The sequence below is a fragment of the Cyprinus carpio genome, chromosome B5 (assembly GCF_018340385.1).
Source record: "Cyprinus carpio isolate SPL01 chromosome B5, ASM1834038v1, whole genome shotgun sequence".
NCBI lineage: Eukaryota > Metazoa > Chordata > Actinopteri > Cypriniformes > Cyprinidae > Cyprinus > Cyprinus carpio.
The window spans coordinates 24,269,936-24,297,812 of record NC_056601.1 but is presented as its reverse complement, the minus strand read 5'-3'; the positions used below and the strand labels follow the sequence as shown (position 1 = coordinate 24,297,812).

At 37.5% G+C, this 27,877-nt stretch overlaps 1 protein-coding gene across 5 annotated transcripts; it reads right to left on the bottom strand.

The window, feature by feature from the left end:
- Positions 1-5,717: 5,717 nt before the first annotated feature.
- Positions 5,718-27,877, bottom strand: srek1 (splicing regulatory glutamine/lysine-rich protein 1). Of its 5 annotated transcripts, XM_042725015.1 has the most exons (13): positions 25,944-26,077; positions 15,834-16,216; positions 14,073-14,203; positions 13,630-13,745; positions 12,534-12,698; positions 12,031-12,209; positions 11,746-11,876; positions 11,540-11,645; positions 10,769-10,879; positions 10,543-10,674; positions 8,810-8,884; positions 8,610-8,724; positions 5,718-6,875 (listed from the first exon to the last, which is right to left on the bottom strand). In XM_042725015.1, the coding sequence occupies exons 3-13, from the start codon at positions 14,101-14,103 to the stop codon at positions 6,720-6,722; spliced, it is 1,317 nt and encodes a 438-aa protein (XP_042580949.1). In that variant the 5' UTR covers positions 14,104-14,203; positions 15,834-16,216; positions 25,944-26,077; the 3' UTR covers positions 5,718-6,719. The 5 variants fall into 5 exon arrangements, with proteins under 5 accessions (XP_042580949.1, XP_042580947.1, XP_042580946.1 ...); XM_042725013.1 differs by lacking the exons at positions 14,073-14,203; positions 15,834-16,216 and adding an exon at positions 27,662-27,877 and having other exon boundaries at positions 8,831-8,884; XM_042725012.1 differs by lacking the exons at positions 14,073-14,203; positions 15,834-16,216 and adding an exon at positions 27,662-27,875.

Genomic DNA, 27,877 nt, shown 5'->3' with positions numbered 1-27,877 from the left:
TCAGCCAGTCACATGGCAGCAATGCATTTAGGCATCTAGATGTGGTGAAGACAACTTGCTGAAGTTCAAACCGAGCATCAGAATGGGAAAGAAAGGGGATTTAAGTGACTTTGAACGTGGAATGGTTGTTGGTCTGAGCATTTCAAAAACTGCTGATCTACTGGGATTTTCAAGCACAACCATCTCTAGGGTTTACAGAGAATGGTCCGAAAAAGAGAAAATATCCAGTGTGCGGCAGTTGTGTGGACGAAAATGCATTGTTGATGCCAGAGGTCAGAGGAGAATGGGCAGACTGGTTAGAGATGATAGACAGGCAACAGTAACTCAAATAACCACTCATTACAACCAAGGAGATGCAATACCATCTCTGAACACACAACATGTCGAACCCTGAAGCAGATGGGCTACAGCAGCAGAAGACCACACCGGGTGCCGCTCCTGTCAGCTAACAACAGGAAACGGAGGCTACAATTTGCACAGGCTCACCAAAATTGGACAACAGAAGATTGGAAAAATGTTGCTTGGTCTGATGAGTCTCGATTTCTGCTGCAACATTCAGATGGTAGGGTCAGAATTTGGTGTAAAGAACATGAAAGCACGGATCAATCCTGCCTTGTTTCAACGGTTCAGGCTGCTGGTGTTGGTGTAATGGTGTGGGGGATATTTTCTTGGCACAGTTTGGGCCCCTTAGTACCAATTGAGCATTGTTTAAACGCCACGGCCTACCTGAGTATTGTTGCTGACCATGTCCATCCCTTTATGACTACAGTGTACCCATCTTCTGATGGCTACTTCCACCAGGATTAATGCACCATGTCACAAAGCTCAAATCATCTCAGACTGGTTTCTTGAACATGACAATGAGTTCACTTTACTCAAATGCCCTCCACAGGCACCAGATCTCAATCCAATAGAGTAGCTTTGGGATGTGGTGGAACGGGAGATTCGCATCATGGATGTGCAGCCGACAAATCTGTAGCAACTGCGTGATGCTATCATGTCAATATGGACCAAAATCTCTGAGGAATGTTTCCAAGACGTTGTTGAATCTATGCCACGAAGAATTCAGTTCTGAAGGCAAAAGGGGGTCCAACCCGGTACTAGCAAGGTGTACCTAATAAAGTGGCCAGTGAGTGTATATATATATATATATATATATATATATATCACACACACACTATATATATATAGTGGCGGGAGGAGCAAACAACAGACACAGTGGGTGTGGCGTCAGGCCTCGGAGAGAAAAAGATAACCAAAAGAGGGAATAAAAGTGTCCAAAGGGAAAAAGTGTCCAAAATAAGCAGGGGATCTGGTGTACTTGTCGTGCTGCGGGGTATGTGAAGGGCAGGTAGTGTTCAGGAGAAGAGGAGCACTTGGCATTTAAACAGTGGCGGTGATAAGGCTCCATTTGCGTCAGGTGTGCCCAGTGGCACCCACAGAAAATTTTAATAGGGGTGGCCAGATGAGGCCACAGTAAATCTTGGGGTGGCACACCAAAATAAAGAAATAAAAAATACAATAATTGAAAGTTCCACTTAATGTGTGTTATACATATTTACTTTTGTTTCTGGTTAATGTAATAATATGATTTTAATTAGCAATTAATTACTTGCCCTTAAAATAGTGTAGGTCTTTTAAATAATTATACATACAATAATTCAAAGTTCCACTTAATGTGTGTTATACATATTTACTTTTGTTTCTGGTTAATGTAATAATATGATTTTAATTAGCAATTAATTACTTGCCCTTTAAATAGTGTAGGTCTTTTAAATAATTATACATAAGCAAATATATGGACAATTTTTTTTCTAAAAGTGTGCACCATCTTTTAGGTCAAATTCTTGCATTTGGGCTGTTACCAAGCAAATGCAATCAGTATCAACAAAATTGATCTTTGCAATGCAGACAACACAGAAGCTGCATCTGAAGTGCCATTTAGATGTTTTTACACACTGTTTAATGCAGCTCTGTGGGACATGGAATACTTTAACCTGGAGTTACAAATGAATAAATAATGTTTTGATATTTTAAAAATAAAACATTGAAAAGGTACCTTAAATGTGAAATTAAAACCGCCAGTAGATGGCAGCGAGTCACTGTTAATAAGTGAGTCATTGCGGTTGAACCGAATCATTTAAACGGTTGATTCAATCAGGAATGAAACACTATCATGTCGCTCAGAGAAGCAAAACAGTGGCTGTATTTGGAATGATTTTTGTTTTTAGAAATATGTTGTCTAAAACGTAAGTCTCTTAATATTAACTTCTTGTTTAATGAACTGTTGTATAAATTCAACATCACATTTGTAATAACGCTGCCTTTTGGAGAAAAAACTCTTCGTGTTATAGTTACTATATGAAATTATATAAATCTATAAATTTTCTGCCCCATATTTTTCAAAATGTGATAATTCTAAATTTCCAATGAAAGAACGCACTATAAATGCGTATGCGCACTTGTCTAGAGCATCATGTAATGTATGCGCGCGCACTCTGTAAGTGTTTTGTTTGCTTTTCGCAATATACTCGTTAAAACCACACATATATAGAACATCAATACCATGGTAAAAATGTAACTATATGGTTTTTATTTTGTATTTATATGACAAACAGTGGTAGGCCTATATAGCCTACATAAATGATCAAACACTAATCACAAACAATACTGTAAATATATATTATATTGCTCCTTTAATACATTTAATATATGTCTATTAAATAAAATTCCATATGAATATCCCACATGACATTTATGACACAATGCATGGTGCAGTTAATGTCACAGTAAATCCGTGGTAAATGATGGCAATTTGTAGATTGAAAAGCCTTCTGACTATATCGTCCTTGCACACGTTTCTCCTGTTTGTCAGCGCTGTTTAATCTGGATTTAAACTAGTTTAAATCACATTTGTGTTCTTCGCTGAATTCAAGCGCTTCATACCGGATCTCACAGCGCTGTAGTGGTCGCGTGATTATCTTCGTTATCGTTTTATCTTTATATATATATATATATATGACCTGTACTGTATATATATATACAGTACAGGTCAAAAGTTTGGAAACATTACTATTTTTAATGTTTTTGAAAGAAGTCTCTTCTGCTCATCAAGCCTGCATTTATTTGATCAAAAATACAGAAAAAAACATTAATATTGTGAAATATTATTACAACTTAAAATAATAGATTTCTATTTGAATATACTTTAAAAAAATAATTTATTCCTGTGATGCAAAGCTGAATTTTCAGCATCATTACTCCAGCCTTCAGTGTCAGATGTAACATCCAGTCTATCACATGATCATTTAGAAATCATTCTAATATTCTGATTTATTATGAGTGTGTTGGAAACAGTTCTGCTGTCTAATATATTTGATGAATAAAAGGTTTAAAAAGAACTGCATTTATTCAAAAAAAAAAAAAATTCTAATAATATATATTCCAATAATATATTTTCTTTACTATCACTTTTTATCAATTTAACACATCCTTGCTGAATAAAAGTATTGATTTTATTTTAAAAAAAGAAAAAAAATAACTGACCCCAAATTACTGACCAGTAGTGTATATTGTTATTACAAAATATTTATATTTTTAAAAACATAGCTTCTTCTTTTTTTTTTTTTTTTTTTTACTTTTTATTCATCAAAGAACCTAAAAAAGTATCACATGTTCTGAAAAAATATTAAGCAGCAGAACTGTTTCCAACTTTGATAATGAATCATCATATTAGCATGATTTCTAAAGGATCATGTGATAATGATCCTAAAAATTCAGCTTTGCATCACAGAAATAAATGAGAATTTAAAGTATAATAAATTTAAAAACAATTATTTTAAATTGTAATAATATATCACAATATTACATTTTTTTCTGTATTTTTGATTAAATAAATGCAGGCTTGATGAGCAGAAGCAACTTCTTACAAAAACATTAAAAAATATTAATGTTTCCAAACTTTTGACCTGTACTGTATGTATATATATACTATATATATATATATATATATATATATATATATATATATATATATATATATATATATTTCACTTCTTAAACTATTTTGAATTTACATTATGCATTTAAATTAATAGTACCCACTGCAAATCATCCTAGGGATGGCCACATGGGTGGCCAGGGTTTATACAGTGGGGGCGCCCCTGGGTGTGCCCCATCACACGCCGCCAGCGTTGGCTCTTCCAGCGTCCCTCGTCTCTCACGCACCCACTCTTGTCGGGAGCCTGGTGAAGGACGGCGATTAGTGGGGAGGCAGCCAACTCGTCACTCTATATATATACTCTATTTTTATGTGAATACAATTTTTTGTCCTGTGCTAATGCTCTAAATAACTTCAAAAACAAGATAGCAAGTTGTACATGTGCAAGCACCGTTCAATTACACAATATGAAATACACTGCAGTTGATAAGCTGGAAGTATAACTCTTTAATGTAAATTTTATGTTAGGGAAAATCTTTTATATACGTATCGTATGTCTAAAAAGATAAACAAAATCTCACAAACCAATATCATTAAGTTACTTCTTATTCATATTAGTTCTGCTGCTGCTGCTAAAAAGTACTGTATATAATTATATATACCCACTTAGACTAAACAAAAATTAGACTGAAGAAAAAAACAAACAAAAATACTATAAAAAATAATATTCAGAAGCTTAAACTGTACTTATTCTGAAGGAGACAGGAGTCACTGTTAATAACGATCAGTAAAGGCTTCTTAGAAAACCTATTAAACATCTGAATATATGCCACACAATACTTTGTATGAAGAGATTACGCTAGGACTGTGTACACGGTTCAAACAAAATACTGTTAAAAAATAAAGAGAAAACTATGCATTTTACACAAGCTTTCCTATAATACTTGATAAATAAATCTTTTTGACTTGATTTACATTTGCCATTAAATATTTTGTTGCCACAAACTCTGTCTAGGCACTTTTAACATGCACTGTGTTCCAACCTGTTTTTATACAGTCTGTGGTTCCAACACAGTTCACCTGGGGTCCGTTCTTCGTACCTACCTCGCCTGATACATCTGAGATTATTTGAAAGATTCCAGATCTAGTAATCATGATAACTGATCTCTGGCTAATTTGGTTCTTCAAACGAATTTGCGAATTTGATTAAAACATCTGGATTAAATTGTCTAAGATTATTGTGCGTTCTCGTGTTCCCCGAAAAGGTAAGATGTGTCGACACTCGAGACCACGATCAGCAAAGCAGCGATTGGCTGGCGCCAAGACTGTAACGTAATGACACGTAATTAAAAAACACACCTGACGAAAAAACTTGACAAATTTCTGGAAACAGCCAAGCATACATAAATGTAATAATAGATAAATTAAATGTGCACTGTTTTTATTTTATTTTTTACATGATTCACGATTTCTAATAGCTATTTGTACAGGCTTTACATTTTTATTTCAGTGTTGCAATTAGCAATTAATTTAATTGATCATGTTATCTGCATCTCCTGCGCTCTATCTAGCTATTTTAATTTTTTATTTTAGAATTTAAATTAATGGATGTCTGGGATTAAATTTAATGACATTATAAAGTAATTATTTAATCACGAATAAATGTTTCAACGAGTAAACCATGATGACTACACTACATTATATTTTTTGGTATAATTATTATTATTGTAAATTACCGTCCCTGGATCAGTAGGGTACACTTCTAATAAAGTAGCAGTGGTTGGGACAGATTTTAATGATCAGTTTTGCTTACAAAGATGCGATCTAATGCTGTTTACATGAAATAAACCTGCTTCAGAGGTTTACATTTAGGGACCCTTTGCTATGACAGCAACTCCGGGATGAGCTTCGAAGAACCAAACAATCCAAGATCATGCCAAATCATCAACAATCAAATCCAGCTAACTGGGTTAGAGATGTAAGAAGAACGGGCCCCTGTAGTGTTATAATACACATGTGCTAAAGTTTTTGTTTTGTTTTTTAACTCAGTAAATGGAAATGATGGAAAAGACCAGGTATAGAGTGGGTGAATCTCGAGGTACCCCAAAATCAGTTTCTGGCATTATTTTCATCACAATTAAGCAACTCCTTTTCCACTTTAATGTGAATAAGTAAAATTAAAATAATAATAATAATAATAAATAAATAAATCTGTCCAGGCAGGATGTTTTTACATTATAGCAATAATCAGAGTTTTAAAGGAAATGTACTTAAATGTCAAAAGAAAAATCAAAAACATCTTAAAATATGCATTATGGTCTTTATGCAAAATATGTTATTTTGATTTTGGGGTAAAATATAATATTTTTTTAGATTCACAGTAATAATGGCTTGTTTTAGTAAGATGGACTGAAAAGAGAAACAAAATAGCATAAAACAACATCTTCCCACAAGAATGTAAACACAACGTTACATGCAAAAGAAAACAAATGCAAAGCTGATTTAAAAAAGTGACCTCAACAAAAGCACCTTCATTCAGCACACCGCATCTCTCAGCACAATAAAGATCTATCCAAAACTTTACATTTTCATCCATATGAATATCATATGACAGTTAGCATATTCACAGCAGTAGAAAATGTTTTCAGAAGCCTACAATCACACAGCAATGGACGCAAGAGAAAGTACTTCAAAAGGAGTGACAGCTGTTACAGTATCATACATGATGCTGTGCTCTCCAGACAACATCACTGTTCTTGGCATTATGGGTACACGCGAATCACTCAGCTGCAGAGAGATCATACTCCTCGACGTAAGTGCTCCTATAGCTGCCGTTGAGATGAGCTTGAGGAGATCTGTCGTCACTACCCACAGAACCCAACCCATCCATGTCACTGTCATACTCGTGGTCCGCCGGCTCGTAGCCCCTCTCCATCTGAAAAAAATCAAACCGGACTTACAAGAGTAAATCTGACTGAAAGCATCCCATGTCCCCAACACTTAGTCCAAAGTGCGCAACGACAAAGCGTCTAGACATCTGTCTGAATATAATCATAACCACAATCCATGACACAAGTAACAAAATGAGGTAATCAAACACCGAATTTGTTTTGCCAGTAACAGGGAGGAGGTTTGCTGAATTGCACATATGAAGAACCAATTATATTTCAGCAAAATGTGTTCTTTTTGTTGGAGGGATTCTCTGTGATTGGTATGAGGTCCTCCCAGCCATGATTAAAGCATATTCAAAGGCACTGTCTGGAGTCTGTCTGGTTTCTGCTGCGCAGCAGGTTAGTGGAGCACTAAAGATCTTAGTCCGAAGTGATAATGTTCAAAGTGATAGTGTTGTCGCCAGTAAACACGCTACAGTATAAACTCTGTAAATGTTGATGCTTTGGGTGTCGCCAGTAGACGACAACAACTAAAAACTTAGGTCAGGTGCGTAGGAGAATTTCTACAACAATGCATTAAAATGATCAAAAGACATGTAGAATTTTACAAAAGATTTCTATTTCACATAAATGCAATTTTTTTCTATTCGTCAAAAAATCCTGAAAAAAGTAGCATGGTTTCCACAAAAATATTAAGTAGCAGACTTTTTTACTGTTTTACCTAACAATATAAATATATTTTTTATCAATTAAATGTAGCCTTGGTGAACATGAGAGCCTTCTTTCAAAAACATTAACATAAATCTTACTGATCAAACTAAATAAAATAAACCTTACCTTAAAGTTTTGAATATATATCATAAATATAGTTCAGTACTTTATCAAACCATAATTTATTCAGTTTCTTGCATTGTAAGTCCATTACTGGCCAATGCAAATGATTCATGTGATAAATCATATTTATAAAAGTCACATAAATACATACAAAGCTAGAAAGACACTACACTACGTATGATTGATTTTTAGATTCTGTAACCGATGTATTCATTTTCAGACTGATGTTTTGATGTTCCACATCGAAAGTGTTTTCTTCGAATGACAAAAATGTCACAAAGGACTTCGTCAGAAAGATGTAAGATTTGGGGGAAATAAAAAAGCTTTACTGTTAAAGCAGTCATATTGTTGGTTATCAGAGGTAGACAGGCCAAAAAAGACTGTGAAAGTTGATCTTTGAGAGGATCAGCTGTGATCATCTGTTTCTTATCTATAAAAACTAGAGCAGCACTCATGTTGTGCAAATTATTTAAAACAAACACACACAGTGAGCTCTTTGAGATGCATGGGGAGCAGTGAGTACCTCAATATGAGAATTAGAGGTATGGAGTTTTCATTTATCACTTCAGCATTCAAATATAATGGCAATACAATATAATAGTATTAATGCAAACTGGTTATTAATCCAGCAAACTGAACACATAAGAAATTCACATTGGTCAGAAGAATACTTATTGACACTAGCTGTTCTCCCATAACCAAACCCACAATATGATTAGCTGTACCTGGCATTGGCGTAGTTTCATGAAAACCACAATATGAATAAAGTGACTGCACTTACATGGCGCTATTAACATTATAAGTCACAGAGTATTTGTGTTGGTGTTAATTTATGTAACCTCAACTCAAAATTACGGCACCAAATCACCAATACAAATTGTGTTTCATAAACTGAATGTGTAAATGTAAATGAGGTGTGTGTTTGAAATATAAATTGGACAAACCAGTGATGGTTTAGATTTAGGTTCATAATCCCTGCTTTTCCTCCTGGACATTGAGATTTCTGTCCTTTCCCTGCTACTGTCCCGTCCTTTATCCCTCTTTTTATCTTTCTTGCCTCTGAAAATATACAGAAGAGATTAAGATTTAGTAATGAGTCTGATCAAACAATTACGTCAGACACAAATTGTCTCACACAGTAAACCTTTTAGACGGTGATGGTGACCTGGCTCTCCATCTTGGTGACCTGGATCGAGAGCTGCTTCTTTTCTTATGGCCTCTGTGAGAAAAATGGAAAAATATTATCATCTTTATCTAAACACACAAGCTAACTTCTAAAAAACCTAGTGCTGTCAAAATAGCGTGTTAACACAGGTGATTACTTTTTCCAGTTTAACAACGTTAACAATATTTAACGAAATTTTACGCAGGGGCGGAGCTTGCCTTGAGTTGGCCACCCCACTCACAACTTCTGCTTCGGTCTCTTTTTTTTCTTGACAAGAATAGCATTTATTTAGAAGCAGAAAGTCTTTATGAACACATCAAACAGGAGACTTTTCAGACACACACTCCACTTCGCCTCAGCACCAGGCACTAGTCAAACGAGCACAGAAACGGTACAGGTGACGAGGAAGTTCAGTAGAACATCAGTGAACTGCAGTCAGATGAGATGTTGCCAGGCCATATGTCAGTAAAAACAATTTACGTTATATATTTCATATTAAAGCGTAAATGAAACTACGAGCATGCAACCTGGGCTTCAATAACACCTCAGCAGTGCCACAGGCTGATTGGCTTTCTTCACACACCGCATTGAAGCAGTAATTCGTGCAAAAGGAGCCCCAACCAAGTATTGATTGCATAATTAAACTACTTTGGAGATCTTGAACATTTCTGTTTTGTAAATCTTTTTTTGATGGATCTTTGAGAAAATATTCATATTTTTTGAGATACTGATTTTTTTAATTTTCCTAAGCTGTAAGTCTTAACCATCAGAATTAAAACAAAAAACTCTTGAAATATTTTAGTTTGTGTGCAATGAATCTAGAATATAAAAAAGTTTGCTTTTTGATTTAAATTGCAAAAAATAAATAACTTTTCCATGATATTATAATTTTTTGAGATGTACCTGTAGTTTCCGAGGTGAGGAGAAAATATTACTGTTTTCTGTTTCAGGTATGATTCTGTAGCTTTGTCCATATGTCCATAAGTGTACACTGTAATGAGGCTTGCAAACTCACGCTGAGACACGAATCAGTCTGTTTTAAAACTAAAAGATGGAAAACAGACGTTTTCTCATGCTGAGAGATAAGCAGATGTATGTGTGTGAGAAAATATTATATATGGTTTTAAAAAAAAAATGACACAACGGATGTTAAGAGCTCCTATTCTCTGTTTTTGTTTAAGCATGAGGCATGTTCGGAACATTCTCTTGCCATTTACTATTGCTATCAGGAACTTTTTTTTTTTTTAGCAAAAGGACAGCATTTAACAAACTTGCTTAAAAAAAAGTAACATTTCAATTCATACATTTTTGGTTTTAATTTTTTTTATTGTTTGGTAACAGCGTCGTGCCTAACAACACCCTTCAGCCGTGATTTATTCACGATACAGCGCCGCCTCTCGAACCTTATTACTTAAAAATATACCGTCTATAAAACTGTACTTTGTTGTTTCTACATTAATTTGAAGATTAAATGTGAAATTATTGCAATTTGTATATTTAAAAACTTTAATGTTAGGTAGGATTAATCATGATTAATTTCAGAAAAAAATGTGAGATTAATTCATTATTTTTTAATCGACTGATATCACTAAAAAAAGAAAAAGAAAAAAAGAAAAAACAACAGTACCTGGTTGAGCACTTTTTTGCATTGTAGGTGATATTTTGAGCATTCAAACTTTGTTTCAGGTTTAATACGGACACTTTCTTCTGACCTGCTTATGCTGCGGGAACGTCTAGAGCCACTGTAGCCTTTAGGAGGCGTCCTTCCCTTTTTGTCCCGTGGCCTCTTTTCTTCCCAGTCACCTTCCTTGCTTACTTTGCCATCCTTGTCCTTCCTTAGGTCCCTGTGGATAAGAAACAACACTGGTCTAAAATGTCCTTTGTCAGACAAAAACAGAATATGAGTGTAAAGAGGCCGATATGGTGGTTCAGGTTAACCTAGAATAAGATCGACTTCGGCTGTGTTTCCTTTCTCGGGAACGTGAGCGCCTCTTATAGGACCCACGGGAGTCATTCACCTTCTGCCGTGATCTTTGGGACAGGCGTCCCCTTTAAACATCATTGAAAAAAAGAAAAAAAAAAGTTATTTTTCCATTACTACAGTGAACATTTCTAGATACTAACATTAAAATAAAGTGGAATTTATGTCCGAACATATATAACAAGCAAAGCTCAGGTGATGTAATACAGTGTATCTGCGGAAATTAAAATAAAATTTACAACTTTTTTTTAAAGACCTGAACCATTAAAATTGATATTGTCTGTTGATACAGAAGAGACCCATACAATCTCAAAATAATTCAGATTCTTTTACTTAATTAAACAGGCTGGGGTACATTTTCAATCAGGACTTATATCAGTAAAACGGGGTAAAAAAAAATTTATTCAATGTGCATTAAAATTGGTTTGTGTTCCAATTTATGCTATTTAGGGTTCTTTTAAGAATAAACAAGATGAAATACACCAGGACTCTTAAACTGAAATGTCTATGCTAACTACTTCCAGATGTTCATTCAAATTCACATGAAGGAAATAAAAATATAATTACATACAATGTTAGTAATATGTTTGTTTTTATTATTGCATCTTATGTAACTAATTACTTTTTCAAAAGGTTAGCTTGAGAGTACATTAACTACTTAACTGTGAGTAGCCTTAAGCTTGCATGAGTTAACATGGAAAGCATGCTTAAGGATGTGTGTAATTTACCTTTGCCTGGATCTGGATCGCTTTCTTTGTGAGTGTGATGGGGAGCGAGAGTGAGATCTGGACCTTCTAGAACGTCTAGATCTACTGGATGAATGATTTTTATCTTCTAGAAGAAACATTCAAAACTCTCATCAATTAAAAAAATATATATATATTTAGAGAAAGCCTCACTCTGTTTGTGCCTGTCCAGGCTAGAGAGGACATACCTGGCTCGATAACAGCAGCAATGGTTGACTGAGCCTCTCTGACTTTCTTCATCACGTCCTCCAGCTCTTTGGCCGCAGCTTGAGGTGTGAGCTCTGGAGGCTTCACTATGGCATTATTGGAGTGGTTAATCCTAAAAAAGTTGATTAATAAGTATTAAAAATACAGAATGCTAGCACATAGATAAAAAAGGAGGCACTGAAAATCTTGTATTAAAGAAAACTCGTAATTTATTGTGTGTATTTAAAGGGTTCAGAAGAGTCGCTTTCTCAAAAAAGAACACTCACTTTAGTGGTCTGTCGCCAAACATGACTCCATTAAATGTAAGCGCTCGTGTCACTGATTCCTGATCAGCAAACTCCACAAAAGCAAAACGTGTAGGCTGGGTTTCATCTCCTGCCATTCTAACAAACTTAACATCTCCCACTTGCTTGAAGAACTTGAGGAGCTGCTCTGCTGTGGTGCTCTACAGGACATTGACAAAACAAGTACAATGTGTGCTTGAAAGACAAAAACCAATCTTGATGTCATTTTTGATGCTCACTTTAATTACATTGAGTTTTCTACGCATTTGTCATGTAGTGGCAATAGTAATTATGTTGGGGCGACTTGGACCTTCATTCTTGAGCCTTCAATGACACCTTGATTATTTCAGCTTAATGCATACTGTTTTATAATGTACTACAAATACACTGAGCTGCAAATAGTATCTGCCAATATGTAAGTATTAGTATCTAACACTATCTGCACTTGCAAATAGCCCCCGAATGAATTACATTTTTGTACTTACCTGTGAATTCAAATTGCCGACATATACCGTCCTCCTGATCTCATTGACTTTAGAAGGATCTACATTTCCCATGAGCGGAGGCTGTGAAGCAATTGCATTTAGAGCCGCCACAGATGTGTCCAAACTAGATTTCAGGACCCCCAGATTAGCTAAAGGAAGACCACACTGTCGGCCAACAAATATAAGACTTTAGTGACAACTGACAATTCGAAATAATACAGTAAATCTGTGGCATGCTGCTGATGATGTAGGTGATTTTTTTTCATAATTCAGTAAAGGCTGGAATACACTACACAACTTTTAAATTTGAAAATAATTTAAAACACTAAGAATGATACACTTGACGACTTTGAAAATGACAAACTTGTCATCATACACTACCAGACTTTCAAGTCAAACACCTTATTATTAGGAGACATGTGATACCAAAAAATTGATACGTGACCCTGGACCACAAAAACAGTCATAAGGGTTAGTTTTTTTAAATTGAGATTTATACATCATCTAAATAAATAAGCTTTCCATTGATGTATGGTTTGTTAGGATAGGAAAATATTTGTTCAAGAATATTTAGCCAACTATTTAAAAATCTAGAATCTGAGGGAGCAAAAATTCTAAATATTGAGAAAATCACCTTTAAAGTTCTCCAAATTAAGTCCTTAGCAACGCATATTACTAATCAAAAATTAAGTTTTGATATATTTACAGTAGGCAATTTACAAAATATTTTCATGGAACATGATCTTTACTTAATATCCTAATGATTTTTGGCATAAAAGAAAAATCGATAATTTTGACCCATACAATGTATTGATGGCTACTGCTTTAAATATAGGCCCTACCCATGCTACACATGACTTTTTATACATTGTGCGACGGGATGGAATCATAATCTAAAGCTAAAGCTAAAATCTATTGCCCATCACACATTACATGACTTTCTGTGAAAAGTGTCAACTTCGACTGCCCCAAATCTGCAAACTTGCTGCCTTTTTCCAACTACCACTGGCTCCTCCAAACTGCAAATTTGAGCAAAAACCTGGGGAAAAAACAGTGTAGTGTTTTCCAGCCTTAAGTTGTGAGATTGTGTTTTTACATTCTGTAGTGTAGTGGGGCTAGGAATGGGCAGAAGTCCTCCTCCGCTCATCAGGCTGGCCACTGGCACGGCGGGGGCCAAAAGCGAGAGCGCCTTTGCCTCTTCAGGGATTTTTCCTGAATAACAAGAGCACCAGCATTAGAGAGGCCAATGGAGACGTCTCCAGCTGCTTCACCTATGACCCAAGATTCAGACGAGGGTCCACCAACAGCCTAGCGCTCTAAAACCCACCCTAAGCATCTCCAACCCCGACCATGAACAATCTGAACTAGCATAGCTACTCTTTTTACTATCAACACATGACATACTGTAAACAGGATGACTTTTGCACAAAAACAGAGAAAAGAACATTGTAATTTGTCCTTTTCTCTCTTTAAAAAAGAAAAAAAAATCAGAACAGAACATGTAAAGAATGAGTAAACACTTTGTGGTATATGGGTCACCTGTACTGGAAAGATATTGGTCATGAACCATACGATATCAAGCATGGGCACTTTTCTCCCTGGGGTGATCGTGTCGCAGTGTTGGAAAGGGTGTGCAACACAAGACAACCGTTCATGTTGGCTGCATCACACTAATAGCACATAGAACATCAGATACAGAAAAGAAGAACATTTTAAGTGTCTTTGAAAACCCCCCCTTCAAATGATCTCCCCTAAAAATTACTGCCTTCACAATAAAGTTAAAAAACATATAATTTTTCCAAATACGTTTCAGCCAATGTTGGTATAACATACAGTATACACGCATGCTTTGCGCTTACACTGACTATAATATTCATGGGTTAACTAACTGTTGGTTGGTATATCTGTGCTGTTGTGTTAAGTGAAGAACTACTTCAACCTCAAATGTGACTTTCAGCCACTTCAGTACTACTCTAAAGACAATGTTCCCCAAAACCATGCAACGGAGTTAAACATGTTCAATGTTGTGAGCCTTTTTAGAAGAACGATTTTATTTCTTGTCATTACAGTGAACTGAACAAAAGTGCCTTGCAAAAACAAGCAATTCTAAACACTCTTTACTAGCAATTCTGTCATTTTACTGAATTACAGATCCTACACAGGAATAAACTGATATTGCAATATTTAGTTTTTCAGTGATATAAAAAGTAGTAATTTTCACCAAATATCTTGAATAGCTCAATTTGAAAATAATGAATAATTTGAGAATGACTGGTGTGTTTTTTTTTTTTGTTTTGTTTTTTTGTAGGGGAGAAGTTAATAAGACAAAAATTAAAAAAATAAATGAAAAAATAAATAAAAGAATCAGAAATTTACTTTTTTTTTTTTTATTAAAGTGTTTCCCTGAGTCTTCACATGCCACACTGACTACAAATATACACACACACATTAATTTTTACTGATTATTACATAAAAACACTTAACAAGATAAGAAATATTGCATTAATGCTATTATAATGTAATAATTTCAAAAATCCGATACGTTGCAATATGTTTCAAAAATAAATATTAAAACTTGATTTAATAGCATGTCTGTAAAATTACAATGCTATTATTTACATATTTACAAATGTAAAACTATTAGGCTTAGAAACATCAAGCTCCACACAAGTAAATGAACACAGTGCTGCGTTTCACTCCAAAACCCATAGCACATTTATTTAATTAATTAAATGGCAACTTCTATTTTTATATTCACACTTAGCCTTATTGCAATGGCAATTTTATTGATATATCATGCAGCCCTAGATAATAAGTATTAAAAAAAAAAAATACTAAAAGAGAACCTGTTTTAGCTTACAAACTGAAGCTTTGAAACTGAAAAACTGAAACTGAAAGTCCTGATCTACATTTATGCATTTGGCAGACACTTTTATCCAAAGCGACTTACAGTGCATTCAGGCTACTAAAAGTTTTTCAAGAATTTTAAAAATAAATTATATAAATAACCAACAAAATAATAATTAAGAGCATTTGAGAATATTTTCTAACAAAGCCTGACATTCAGTTTAGTGCTCTGAATACAAAAAAATGTATTTCAGTACTTATAATTCAGTAAAAACAAAATTGGTGAAGAGTCTGAATACTTTTAAGAGGCACTGTGTGGTTATATTACATAATGAAGGAATATATAATTTTTCAAAGTAAAACCCTGAGCAGATCAGTGGAGAGGAGCGAGAGAGAAAGAGAGAGAGGACGAAATCTTAATGCATTAGATATCAATAAGAGCTGCCCTTGTACCGTTCAAACTTCCCTCCAATACTGTGCGGCAAGTCAACCTGGACAGCATTCAAAGACAGGCAAAGGGGTGCAACTGTGGGATTGGGGACGAGGGACAAGGGGACAGGAAAACAAAAAAAGAAAAACAATACAATGAATATGCAACTCTTCTAAGAGGCAAAAAAAAAGGGACAACATGTGAGAGAAATAAAAAAAAAGGAAATGAAAATAAAATAAAAGAAAACAAAAAGAGACAAGGTGTCCATCTCGGAAGGTTCAGCGGCTACGCTCCTGGTCACATTCCCCCCTTGAAGGCAGCGTGGGCCCCGGCGGGTATAGTGGCTTGGAAAACAAAGCCTTGAGTCAGGCTAGTGTAGTAGTGTAGCCTGGGTCACTCTAGTCATCTGATATGCACACATAATCAACACAGAAAAAACATACAGAAACCAAATTAATCAACGTAGTAAGCCATCCAGAACCAAGTCACGAGGACAAGCATTTTAGGCAAGAGGGACGCTTAGATACCATGTTTTCATGAATACGGATGTTTACACTAAAAAAAATAAATAAAAAAAGACAACCCCAAAAAAACAAACAAACCAAAACAAAAAATCTAGAGGTTAGTCAGTGGTTGCACAGTAGACTTGAGAAGACCTCACCCTTTTACCTCATACCCTTTGCCTTCATGCTCTGCTTACAAATGCTTGTTTTATAATTTGACTTCCCTTTGCATAAAAAGGGTACAAAAACAAGGCTTGAAACTTATTTTTTTAAACAATCAAGTGATCTATTGTTTCTTGCTCAATGAATGTTCTTAACCTTCAGAAATCTAACTAAGGAAGCAAAACTAAATGTTTTATTGAATCTTTTTTTTTTTTTTAATATGCTATGTGGCACATGTCTGAATGCAGTTTAAAACTTAAAACTAATTTATTTTGTATTTTTTTCTTTATTTGCAATACAGATTAACCAAACAAATGAAGCAAATAAAATGTATACAACCTTTTTTATTATTATTATTTGAATAAGAAGAGTTGCATTTGTATACTAAATCACTTCCCATCAGCTTCCCATGAATTAAATCAAATGTATTTTATTGTTTTTATTACAAATAACTTCAGTAACAGGATTGAACAACTGCGTTTGACTAATGCATGAAAGTGCCACAGCGAAAAGCTGTTAAGGCCTTTTCACACTGAGCGCGATGCGAAAAAGAGAGGCAAATCGTCGAAGAACAGTGCTTTCACACCGAGCACGAAATGATTGTTTGCCTTCTGCTAATTCACGCCTGCATGCTAGGTGGCGCCGACCAGCAATGCATTTTTTCTTCATTTAGCGTATGTATCTCGTATGGTTTACATCGTCCGCTGCTCAAGATAGGGCATTAAATTAAGATAAATAACTTTTTGGTTCTTCATCAGAAACACAAACCATCCATAATGCTTACAAGAATACATCTGAAAATATAATTAAAGGTACAATTACAACAAGTTACATTCAAAATGTAACTTAAAATTTTTTGCTCAAAACCCACTTTGAAAGCATCGAGTTCTTGTAATAACTTCTGCAGGCTTGCCAACTCTCACACCCTTTCAGGCTCTGTCTGATGCACTCACGCTGATGTCATACACCCTCGATTTCCGGTTTTGTTTTGTACAAAACATAGGGAAAAACCAAAGACGCTTGAATATATTATGCGTTATACAAACAAGATAGCGGCGCGTCCACACGCAGCGGCTTCTCTCTGTCCCGACAGAATGGTGTTTTCGTGTTTTTTGTCTTGTGAGTCGCAGTGTTTTTGTACGTCGTCATCGCGTCTATCTGTCTTTAAGCGCGCATACAGGCATGAGTTTCTGCTGGATGTCGGCAGAGCCGCATTTTTAGAGCTAAACTCCGCGCACGTGGAACAGCTGCGAGATCTCAGACTGCTCCGGAGGCCTACATCATCACCGACCCCCACTGCTGCATCTTGCCCACAGCAGAGGTGCCACAAGCGGCGTGAGAGGAAGCAGAAGAGGGGTAAGCGCGGAGGTATCCGGGCTAGGCTAACGGCTAACCCACACAAGCCATCCATCCCCACCATCGTACTGGCTAACGTACGCTCTTTGGACAATAAACTGGACTTCATCCGATTACTGCGTTCAACTCAAAGGACTGTAAGAGTCTGTTGTGTTTTTGTATTCACAGAAACATGGCTCAGCGACAGCGTTCCGGACTGCGCCATTCAGCTCGACCAGCTGACGTGCTATCGAGCAGACAGAGCTCGAGTCGCGGGAGGAAAAACCCGTGGCGGCGGGCTTTGTGTTTACATCAATGACGCCTGGTGCCGCGATGCTGTTGTGATCTGCAAACACTGCTCACCCCTGGTGGAGTTTATGATAATTAAGTGCCGGCCGTTCTATCTGCCGAGGGAATATACTGCCATACTGCTCGTTTCGGTTTACATTCCCCCGAACAACAACAACTGCAACAGGAACGATGCACTAAATGAACTGCACCAGGGGATCAGCGAGCAGCAGACGCACACACCCCGATGCTTTTTCTCATCATAGCTGGGGATTTCAACCATGCTGACTTAAAGAGTGTGTTTCCAAAAAATACACCAACACATTAACTTTCCAACAAGAGGTAATAACATTTTTAGACTTTGTTTACATCACACAGAGAGGAGCTTACAAAGCTCCTCCCCCTCCCCCACCTTGGTGCCTCAGACCACATCACTGTCATGCTAACGCCTGCATACAGACCGCTCGTTAAAGTCGCCAAACCAGTTCAGAAACAGATTCAAATGTGGCCAGAAGGATCGTCTGACGCTCTTCAAGACTGCTTTGATACAACTGACTGGAATATGTTTAAGCAGGCTGCCACTTACAACAACACCACTGACCTCCAGGAGTACTCGGAGACTGTCACTGCCTACATCACCAAGTGTATTGAGGATGTAACAGTCACAAAAACCATCACTGTCCGGGCCAACCAGAAGCCGTGGATGACAGGGGAAGTCTAGAGACTCCTGGAGACGTGGAACGCTGCCTTCAGAGCTGGAGACGAGGGGGGCCTGAGAACAGCCAGGGCCAACCTATCCCTAGAGACAGTACTCCAGGAGGATAGCCCATCGTTTCAGTGACAGCAGAGACACTCGGAGCCTGTGGCAGGGGATACAGACCATTACGGACTACAAGCCCCCACAGTGGACCTGTGACAGCAACATCTCTCTGCTGAAACGAGCTGAACACCTTCTTCGCTCGCTTTGAGGCACAAAACATCACCACTGCACAGAAGACTCCACCTCCTGCCGGTGACCAGGTGATGATGCTGAACCCGGACAGCGTGAGGAGATCCTTCAGCAGGATCAAATGCACGCAAAGCTCCGGGTCCTGACAACTTTCCTGGGCGTTTACTGAGAGACTGTGCAGCAGAACTCACTGATGTCTTCACAGTCATTTTCAACATCTCACTTAGTCAGGCTGTTGTTCCCACATGCTTCAAAAGCTACCACCATCATTCCAGTCCCGAAGAAGCCATCTCCATCCTGCTTCAATGACTACCGTCCTGTTGCACTTACTCCCATCCTCATGAAGTGCTTCGGACGGCTAGTCATGCACCACATCAAGTCTGCCCCCCCCCCTCCCTGGACCCATTCCAGTTTGCATATCGGTCCAACCGTTCGACCGATGATGCCATCTCAACTACCCTCATCTCAGCACTCACACATCTAGAGAAAAAAGACTCCTACGTCAGAATGCTGTTCATAGACTTCAGTTCAACATTCAATACAATCATCCCTCAACAGCTCATACACAAACTGGTCGAGCTGGGGCTCAACACTTCGCTGTGCAACTGGCTGTTGGACTTTCTGACTGGAAGACCTCAGGCAGTATGTGTCGGCAGCAACACATCCAGCACCATCACACTGAACACTGAGGCTCCCCAAGGATGTGTGCTGAGCCCCCTCCTCTTCACTCTGCTGACCCATGACTGCACACCGTCACACAACTCCAACCTCTTCTTTAAGTTTGCGGATGACACGACTGTGGTGGGTCTCATTAGCAACAGAGATGAGACAAACTACAAGAGCGAGGTGAGCCGCCTGGCCGGGGGGGTGCAGTGACAACAATCTCTCTCTGAACGTGGAGAAGACGAAGGAGATTGTTGTTGACTTCAGGAGAGCGCACACTCAGCATGTTCCTCTGACCATCAACGGTGCGACTGTGGAGAGAGTGAGCAGCACCAAGTTCCTGGGTGTGCACATCACAGAGGACCTCTCCTGGACCGACAACACTGCAGCACTGGCCAAGAAATCACACCAGCGTCTCTACTTCCTCCGCAAACTGAGGAGAGCCAGAGCCCCACCCACCATCATGTACACCTTCTACAGAGGCACAATCGAGAGCATCCTGACTAGCTGCATCACTGTGTGGTATAGCGCCTGCAACGCGTCCTGCCGGAAGACTCTGCAACGCATAGTGAGAGCAGCTGAGAAGATCATTGGTGTCTCTCTCTCCTCCCTCCAGGACATTTATGGAACCCGTCTCACTCGCAAAGCCCTCTGCGTTGCAGGTGATCCCATCCACCCGTCACACAGCTTCTTCAGTCTGCTGCCATCAGGGAGGAGAATGCGGAGTCTCCAGGCCAGGACCAGCAGACTGAAGGACAGCGGCTGTCAGGAAGCTGAACTCGCTCCCGAACTTGCCCCCCCGTCCCTCCTCTCTGCCCCAGGCACCACTGAACTATGAACCCCCCCCCCACCCCCAGATCCAACATCTCCAGGTCCTTCCACCCCACCTCCCTCTAACATACGATGACAAGCACCAGTCACTTTATGCAGCATTGGTCTGCTCACTACCTCATTCACCATGGAACTGACGTCATTCTACCACCTCATCAGTCAGTTTAAATAAAATAACTGCTCTTGAGCCCTTTGTCACTTTAATCAGACTGAATAAGCTATTTTTTTTAATGCACTAAAAATCTTTTTATCTGCACTGTTTGTTCACTGGTTTGCACTCTATCTGCCAAGTGCCTTGCGCTGCTTTTATTTAACCTTTTTTTTATTTTATTTTTTCTATTATGTCTTTTTTTACATTCCCTTATTGTATAGTTTTATTATATGATTATTTGATCTAGATTTTAGGCTCTACTGTTAGTGTTATCTGTATGCACCAAGGGTCTGAGAGTAACGCAATTTCGATTCTCTGTATGTATGCACTGTACATGTGGAAGAATTGACAATAAAGCAGACTTGACTTGACTAAAAGACCGGTGACGACCGCACAGAGTAGCATTATAACAGAACTTTCAAATGTATCTAGTATGATAAAACAGCGCTGCTTTTTTTCCCCTCACATACGCACGACCGGAAGGAGCGGAAGGGGTCAACTGTGGCATAAAAAAAGCTTTCAAGCCGTGTGTCATGCTCGTTCACCGGCCTCGTTTCGCTTCGACTGCTTTCAGTCTCAACCCGCTTCATTCTACAATAAATAATAAATTATTAATAAATCATTAGGTCATCCATGAACATGATTTCTGCCCGAGTCCCGTCAGATTGTATCAGGTGTGGGGATGAAGACGACAACTCCCATGATTCCACACTCAGTCACGGCGTCATCAAACTACGCTACCTGGTCTTTGTTTATTTAGAATACGTGTCCTCTAGTGGCAAAAAATTACATATTGTGCCTTTAAACACTAGATTTTTAAATGAGAAATTTAAATAAATTAATAACTGACATCCTTTTTTTTTTTTTTTTTTTTTTAGCCTTTTTCATCCTTTGATGCTTACACACAATGAATGCAAGCAAATAGGCCTTCTGAATTTAAACCAAGTTTAAAATGGTGCTAAAAAGGCATTCAAATGCATTCAACAAAAGATTTTTATCCCCGTATAGTTATAGTATATACACATGAATTTATATTGATATTGAGATCGAGCTCTAACCCTCACGCTCGTGGAAGAAAATGGACGGTGCTCTTCAGATCACATTATTCAGTGGCAAATTAATAGAAATGTTATTCTGTATGAAGAACATGTGAGAATAAGAATGTTCTTAAATACTAACGATAACAAGAACTCAGTATCCACTCTTCTCTCTTGTGGGAAAAGTCCTCTACTTCTGTGTTTTTACACTCATACTCAATACAGTCTTCTGAGCTTTTAACGCCACAGCGTTGACCTTAACAGCAGTTGCTCTGGCCACGTGATGTAATGCTCAAATCTTATTGGATGGCCCATGTTCTCGCTTTGCGAAACTGAAAAGATCAGTCGGACTGGTTCGAGAAAAAAAAAATAAAAATTTGCATTTTCGGTGTGCAAATGTGGAAGCATCCACAGGAATCTGTTGTTTTATTCCAGCGCGTCATCGCATCCGATATTTGTTTCGCTTTGCTCAGTGTGGAAAGGCCTTTACTGTGTTTATAGTCTGGTGTACTGTGGGCTACTCTTGAAGTTCCTGTGAGCTAACACATCTAATGTTTAGCAAACAAAATCTCTCACAATTCACACATAGCAAACAACTCAAATTCAAAATTCAATGCTTTGTTCACCAGGCAAGCAAGAACAATTAATGACAGCATCGAACAATTACAGACATACCTATTATTATTCTTTCAGAACACATACTGCTGAACCTTTGGCCACTAAAAGAATGGGATGTAACAATTTACACTCGACAATTCTTCAAGTAGATTTTTTTTTCTCCTTTTTTCAAAATTACAAAATAGATAAAATTATGAAAATAATACACCTCTGTCAAAAGTTTTGGTAGAATTTAATAAATTATTGGTCATGTAGTCTAGGAGTGCTACTTAAAATTTTTATAATTTTTTAAAAAGTAATCAAATGTTTTGATTAAAATTTATGAATAAAAAGAAATTTTCAAACTGGCAATTTAGAAGAGTCTGTTCTTTCCACATGTGTCCTGGGTAGACATGCTGTGTCTGATATTCAACTAAGCCAAATAGCTGATTGGATTTATTAATTGGAATATTATTTTATTTTAATATTTACACTACCGTTCACTGCCGGGTCAGTATAATTTTTTGTTTACATTTATTCATTTAGCAAAGATGCATTAAACTGATAAAACGTCAAAAAGTCTTAAAAAAAAAAAAAACTGTTCTTTTGAACTTTCTATTCATTAATAAATCTTAAAAATGTATAACAATTTCTACTAAAATATTAAGAAACAAAATTGTTTTCATCATTGATAACTGAAATTGTTTGAGAAACAAAGCATTTTAGAATGATTTCTTAAGGATCATGTTACATTGAAGACTTAATTTAAAGGGTTAGTTAAAAATTTAAATTATGTCATTAATGTCGTTCCAAACCCGTAAGACCTCCGTTCATCTTCAGAACACAGTTTAAGATATTTTAGATTTAGTCCGAGAGCTTTCAGTCCCTCCATTGAAAATGTATGCACGGTATACTGTCCACGTCCAGAAAGGTAATAAAAACATCATCAAAGTAGTCCATGTGACATCAGAGGGTCCGTTGGAATTTATAGAACCATCGAAAATACATTTCGGTCCAAAAATAACAAAAATTATGACTTTATTCCGCTTTTTCTTCTCTTCCGTGTCTGTTGTGAGCGCGTTCACAACACTGCAGTGACGCCGCTGACGTATGACGCTGCTGACGTGTTTTCTTTGTTATTGGGCGCACCAGAGAACACGTCAGCAGCGTCGTACATCAGCAGTCGCATTCACAACAGACCCGGAAGAGAAGAAAAAGCGGAATAAAGTCGTAATTTTTGTTATTTTTGGAACAAAATGTATTTTCGATGCTTTAATAAATTCTAACGGACCCTCTGATGTCACATGGACTACTTTGATGATGTTTTTATTACCTTTCTGGACGTGGACAGTATACCGTACATATATTTTCAATGGAGGGACTGAAAGCTCTCGGACTAAATCTAAAATATCTTAAACTGTGTTCTGAAAATGAACGGAGGTCTTACGGGTTTGGAACGAAATGAGGGTGAGTCATTAATGACATAATTTTAATATTTGGGTGAACTAACCCTTTAAGGCTGTTTTTAACTGTTTTTTAGGGATGCACAATAAATATCGGCTCGATATTAATGCGCATCTCATCAGTAAAGCCGGTTCTGTAATTAGCGGTAAATCTCTACACGTGCCTGCTTTCACGTGGAGCAGCATTTACTACACAGAGCCGTTGTTCACTGACAAGCTGCGCAAAACATACACAAAATATGATCGGGGTTCTGCACAGCTTGTCAGTGAACTACGATTTACCACTGATTACAGAACCGGCATTACTGACTAGATGCGCATTAATATCGGGCCGATATTTATTGTGCATCCCTACTGTTTTTACTGTATTTTAAATCAAACAAATACTTTTGACAGCCTAAAAGACTTTTCCAAAACATGAAAAACTCTTATGGTATGTGTTCACACCAGACGCAAATGTAATTATTCACGCGACATACAAAGTCAAAGCAAAGATGCGAATGACACGAAATGTGACATGTTTGCCGCGAACACACGATATTCTCCGCAATGGCGTTTTTTTCTTGCAAGTTCAAACATTTCAACTCGAGCGAAAAATTTGCGTGACGCGTTCTCATTATTGTAACTGTCTGTTATTATTTAGGTCTGGAATCAAAATCAGTTGTAGTGGTAGCTGTATTTTATTAGCATGACTACAGAGATGCTGCTATCAATAATAAAAAAAAAAATTGTAATATCAGTGTATATATACAATAGTAAAATGTAACACACACATTAATACAGGATCCTAACGTTATTCATCCTCCTCTGGAAGGTGCTGTGAACCCAGACATGTCGCCATTTCTTTTTATTGTATTTGGGGCTTTTTGACAACAGGTACAAAACAGCGATTGTAGTTATCTCCACCATGGTTGATCGCGCGGTTCAAGACATGAAAAACATCCCGCGAGCCAGAGCAAATGACGCGATGTGCATATTCGCTTTGTGTCCGGTGTGAACACACCATTACAGACCCTAAACTTTTGAATATGTCAATTGATTTTTATTATAGTTTTTGTCAATTAAAAAATTTATCATTGATTCTTATAATTCATTTTTAAGTGGCACTCCTAGTCTTCCATACACATGACTTTTAGTGATTCTGTACCCTGTTGGCATTGTTCCACCCATGCTTTTCCACTGCATGGTACAGCACGGTACGCTTCACTTTTGGGGGGTTTTCCACTGGGTACAGTACCTGGTACTTTTTCAGTACCACCTCGGTTGAGGTTCAAAGTGAACTGTACCATTACCAAAACGTGACGTGTAAACTCTGCTGATCACTGATTGGCCGGAGAGAATCGTCACTACCTGCGTCACTGAACTTGCGACACAAATACAACAGAACCACTAGATTTAAATCAGCACAGCCAGCGAAGGATCAAATGCAACTGTTTTGAATGAGCGCACCTTTTTTTAACAAGCAGAAAGCGGTTGTTTCGTTGTCTGTTGCGGAAGTACAGACGTTCCTCTCATTGATAGCAGAGGAGCGGATCCAGCGAGAGCTTGATAGGTCGATGCGGAATGAAAAAGTTTTTTTTAGGAGTCGCAGCAGTAGAGGTGAATAATCCCGCTCACTATAAAGCGATACTAAACTGCAGTGGAAATGCAAACCGAGCCGTGCCGTGCCGTGCCGTGCCGTACTGAGCCGTGCCAAGCCGAGTCGTACCACGCAATGGAAAAGTGCCATAATTTTCTGAATGCAAAAGGCAAAAACCATTTATGAATATAAAATAATGACTGTGTAGCAATAATCCCTTGAGTTTAGCAAAACCCTAAAAGTGTGTTCACACAGTCCTGATGCTGTTACATAACACAAGAGTATGATCTTAATCACCTCCATCAGTTCCACATCCTCCAGCTCAACTGATAAACAAGAGAGCTAGTGTCAATCCACCCACCTCCACTGAACTCACAAAATAAATCAGAGCTGACAGAAGTGATACCTTAGCACACAGACTCATGGTTATCATACATAACTGGGACACAAAAACACAAAATATAATGCCAAGAACCAATTATGGTTTGTTCTACTCAAAAGTGTGATTTGAAGTTAGATATTCAGTGTTTCTGCTTAATCAAGCACACAAATGTAACACATGCAAATGTACTAACCTTCAGCACAGGGCACAACAATCAAAGCTCTGTCAATAAAAACAGTGTTGGTTAAATGTTGTGCCACACCAACACTGGAAGGCTCTCGATACTTTATGTAACAAACTTTGGATGAAAAGGTAAGAGGTGCATTGCTGAAAGAGAAGAAAAACAAGGATTTAATTCCCCATTTTTTATACTGTAGATGTAATACATAGCATAGCACTGTAGTTTTTTTCCGGGCAATTATTAAAAAGGAAGATATGAACTTTGTAAAGAGTCTGTAAGGCTGAACTTATGTGGAGAAATGTGGAGTTTAGCTGCTGTCCAAAGAAGCTAAACAGTTCTTAAAGGGATAGTCCACCCAAAAATGATATCGCTGTCATCATTCACTCAACCTCATGTCATTCCAAACCTGACTTTGTTTCTTCTGTGGGAGACACACACACAAAGATATTTTGAATAATTTTGGTAACCAAACCAAACCAACATCCCTTTTGACTTCCATTATATTTTAGACCAAGCAATGGAAATAATGGGAGCCCAAATTGTTTGGTTATCAACATTCTTCAAAATTCTTTCACAGATGAAAGTAATACAGCTTTGGAATGAAATAAGAGTAAATAAATGATGACAGAAGTTTCATTTTTTGGTGGACCTCTTATAAAACTGGAAATCTTTTAACATATTGTGTATCAAAACCCACAGTGAGTGGATGAGCATTTAGTTGTTATTCAATTTAATTACAGAAATGTATTTTTATTTTATTATATTATTATTATATAAGTGCTATTCAGAAGTCTGCAAATAGGCTTTTAGAGAATTTAAACAATAGCATGATATATAAAAGCATGCATTGAGTTCAACAGTTTTGATTTCACATACTGAAACAATTATTATTTTTTTATGTTCATTACAAATATTATTTGAAAGAGTTAATGTCATTTGCTTTAGGAGAGTCAACGGTGCTTAAGTGTTCTTGCATGTTGTTGTTCTCTGATTGGTGGAGATTTATTTGACGAATAAAAGAGTGCAGCAGTCAGGTTCCAGAATTAAAAATTCTATTCATTTTCAAATGATTTTCAACAATAGCTGATAAACCTTTAAAGACAGGTCTGCTGTGAGCTCGGCGGTTGTTAATCGATCATATATGATTTTTTGAACCCATCTGTTTGCATTAATTCAAATTACTTTTAATTAGACACTGAAAAAGTGGGTGGGCACTAATGCACTCCATGGGTAATGTAGATGTTCACCTAAACAATGTGCAACGCGTTATGGTAGTGCAATAAGTTCCACAAGATATATCACATATCAAATAGCACATAATCAAGTTTGAGGGTTCACACGTCATGCCATTATTGTCAAGGCCTTTGATGTGATGTATGACAATTATCTCATACTTGTCTTTTCACAGTGTATGGATGCATGGCGTTTTTTTGATGTGCATGTGTGGTCTGTGTTATTGGCTGTGTGTTTGAAATTTATGATGTGTTATGGTGTGTTTATAGTAATGTTATAGGTTGTGAAAGTGTTTAATATATGTGGATGTCGTTTGTAAGTATGTGATCAGTATGTATGTAATTATGTGTTTAATCTGTCATCACTATTAAGTGGTCTGCTATGTTTGTTTGGGATGTGGGTGTCCGATATATATGATTTGTTCTGACTTTTTCAGCCGAGTGTGTGTGTGTGTGTGTGTGTGTGTGCGTGTGCGTGTGTGGGTGGTTGTTACTCACTCAGGCGGGTATAGTCGCAGCTCGTCGATGTCCCCCAGGAAGCCGAACAGAGTTCTCATCTGATCACTGCTCACCGCCGACGACAGATTAGTGATTTGAATCACATTCGTCCCGGGCATCCCGCTCATTTCCAGACGCAGGTTCAATACTCTGAAATACAACGATGCACCAAAGTGGTCAGCTATCGGCTAGGCACTGACCTGCAAGAGAACTGGT

Coding starts and splice junctions, on each gene's coding strand:
- srek1 (XM_042725012.1), bottom strand. CDS start 27,789: ATGAGCGGGATGCCCGGGACGAATGTGATTCAAATCACTAATCTGTCG. Junction 12,699..13,629: donor GCCCCACTACACTACAGAAT/GTAAAAACACAA, acceptor GTTGGCCGACAG/TGTGGTCTTCCTTTAGCTAA. Junction 11,877..12,030: donor TTTGGCGACAGACCACTAAA/GTGAGTGTTCTT, acceptor CAACTTTTTTAG/GATTAACCACTCCAATAATG.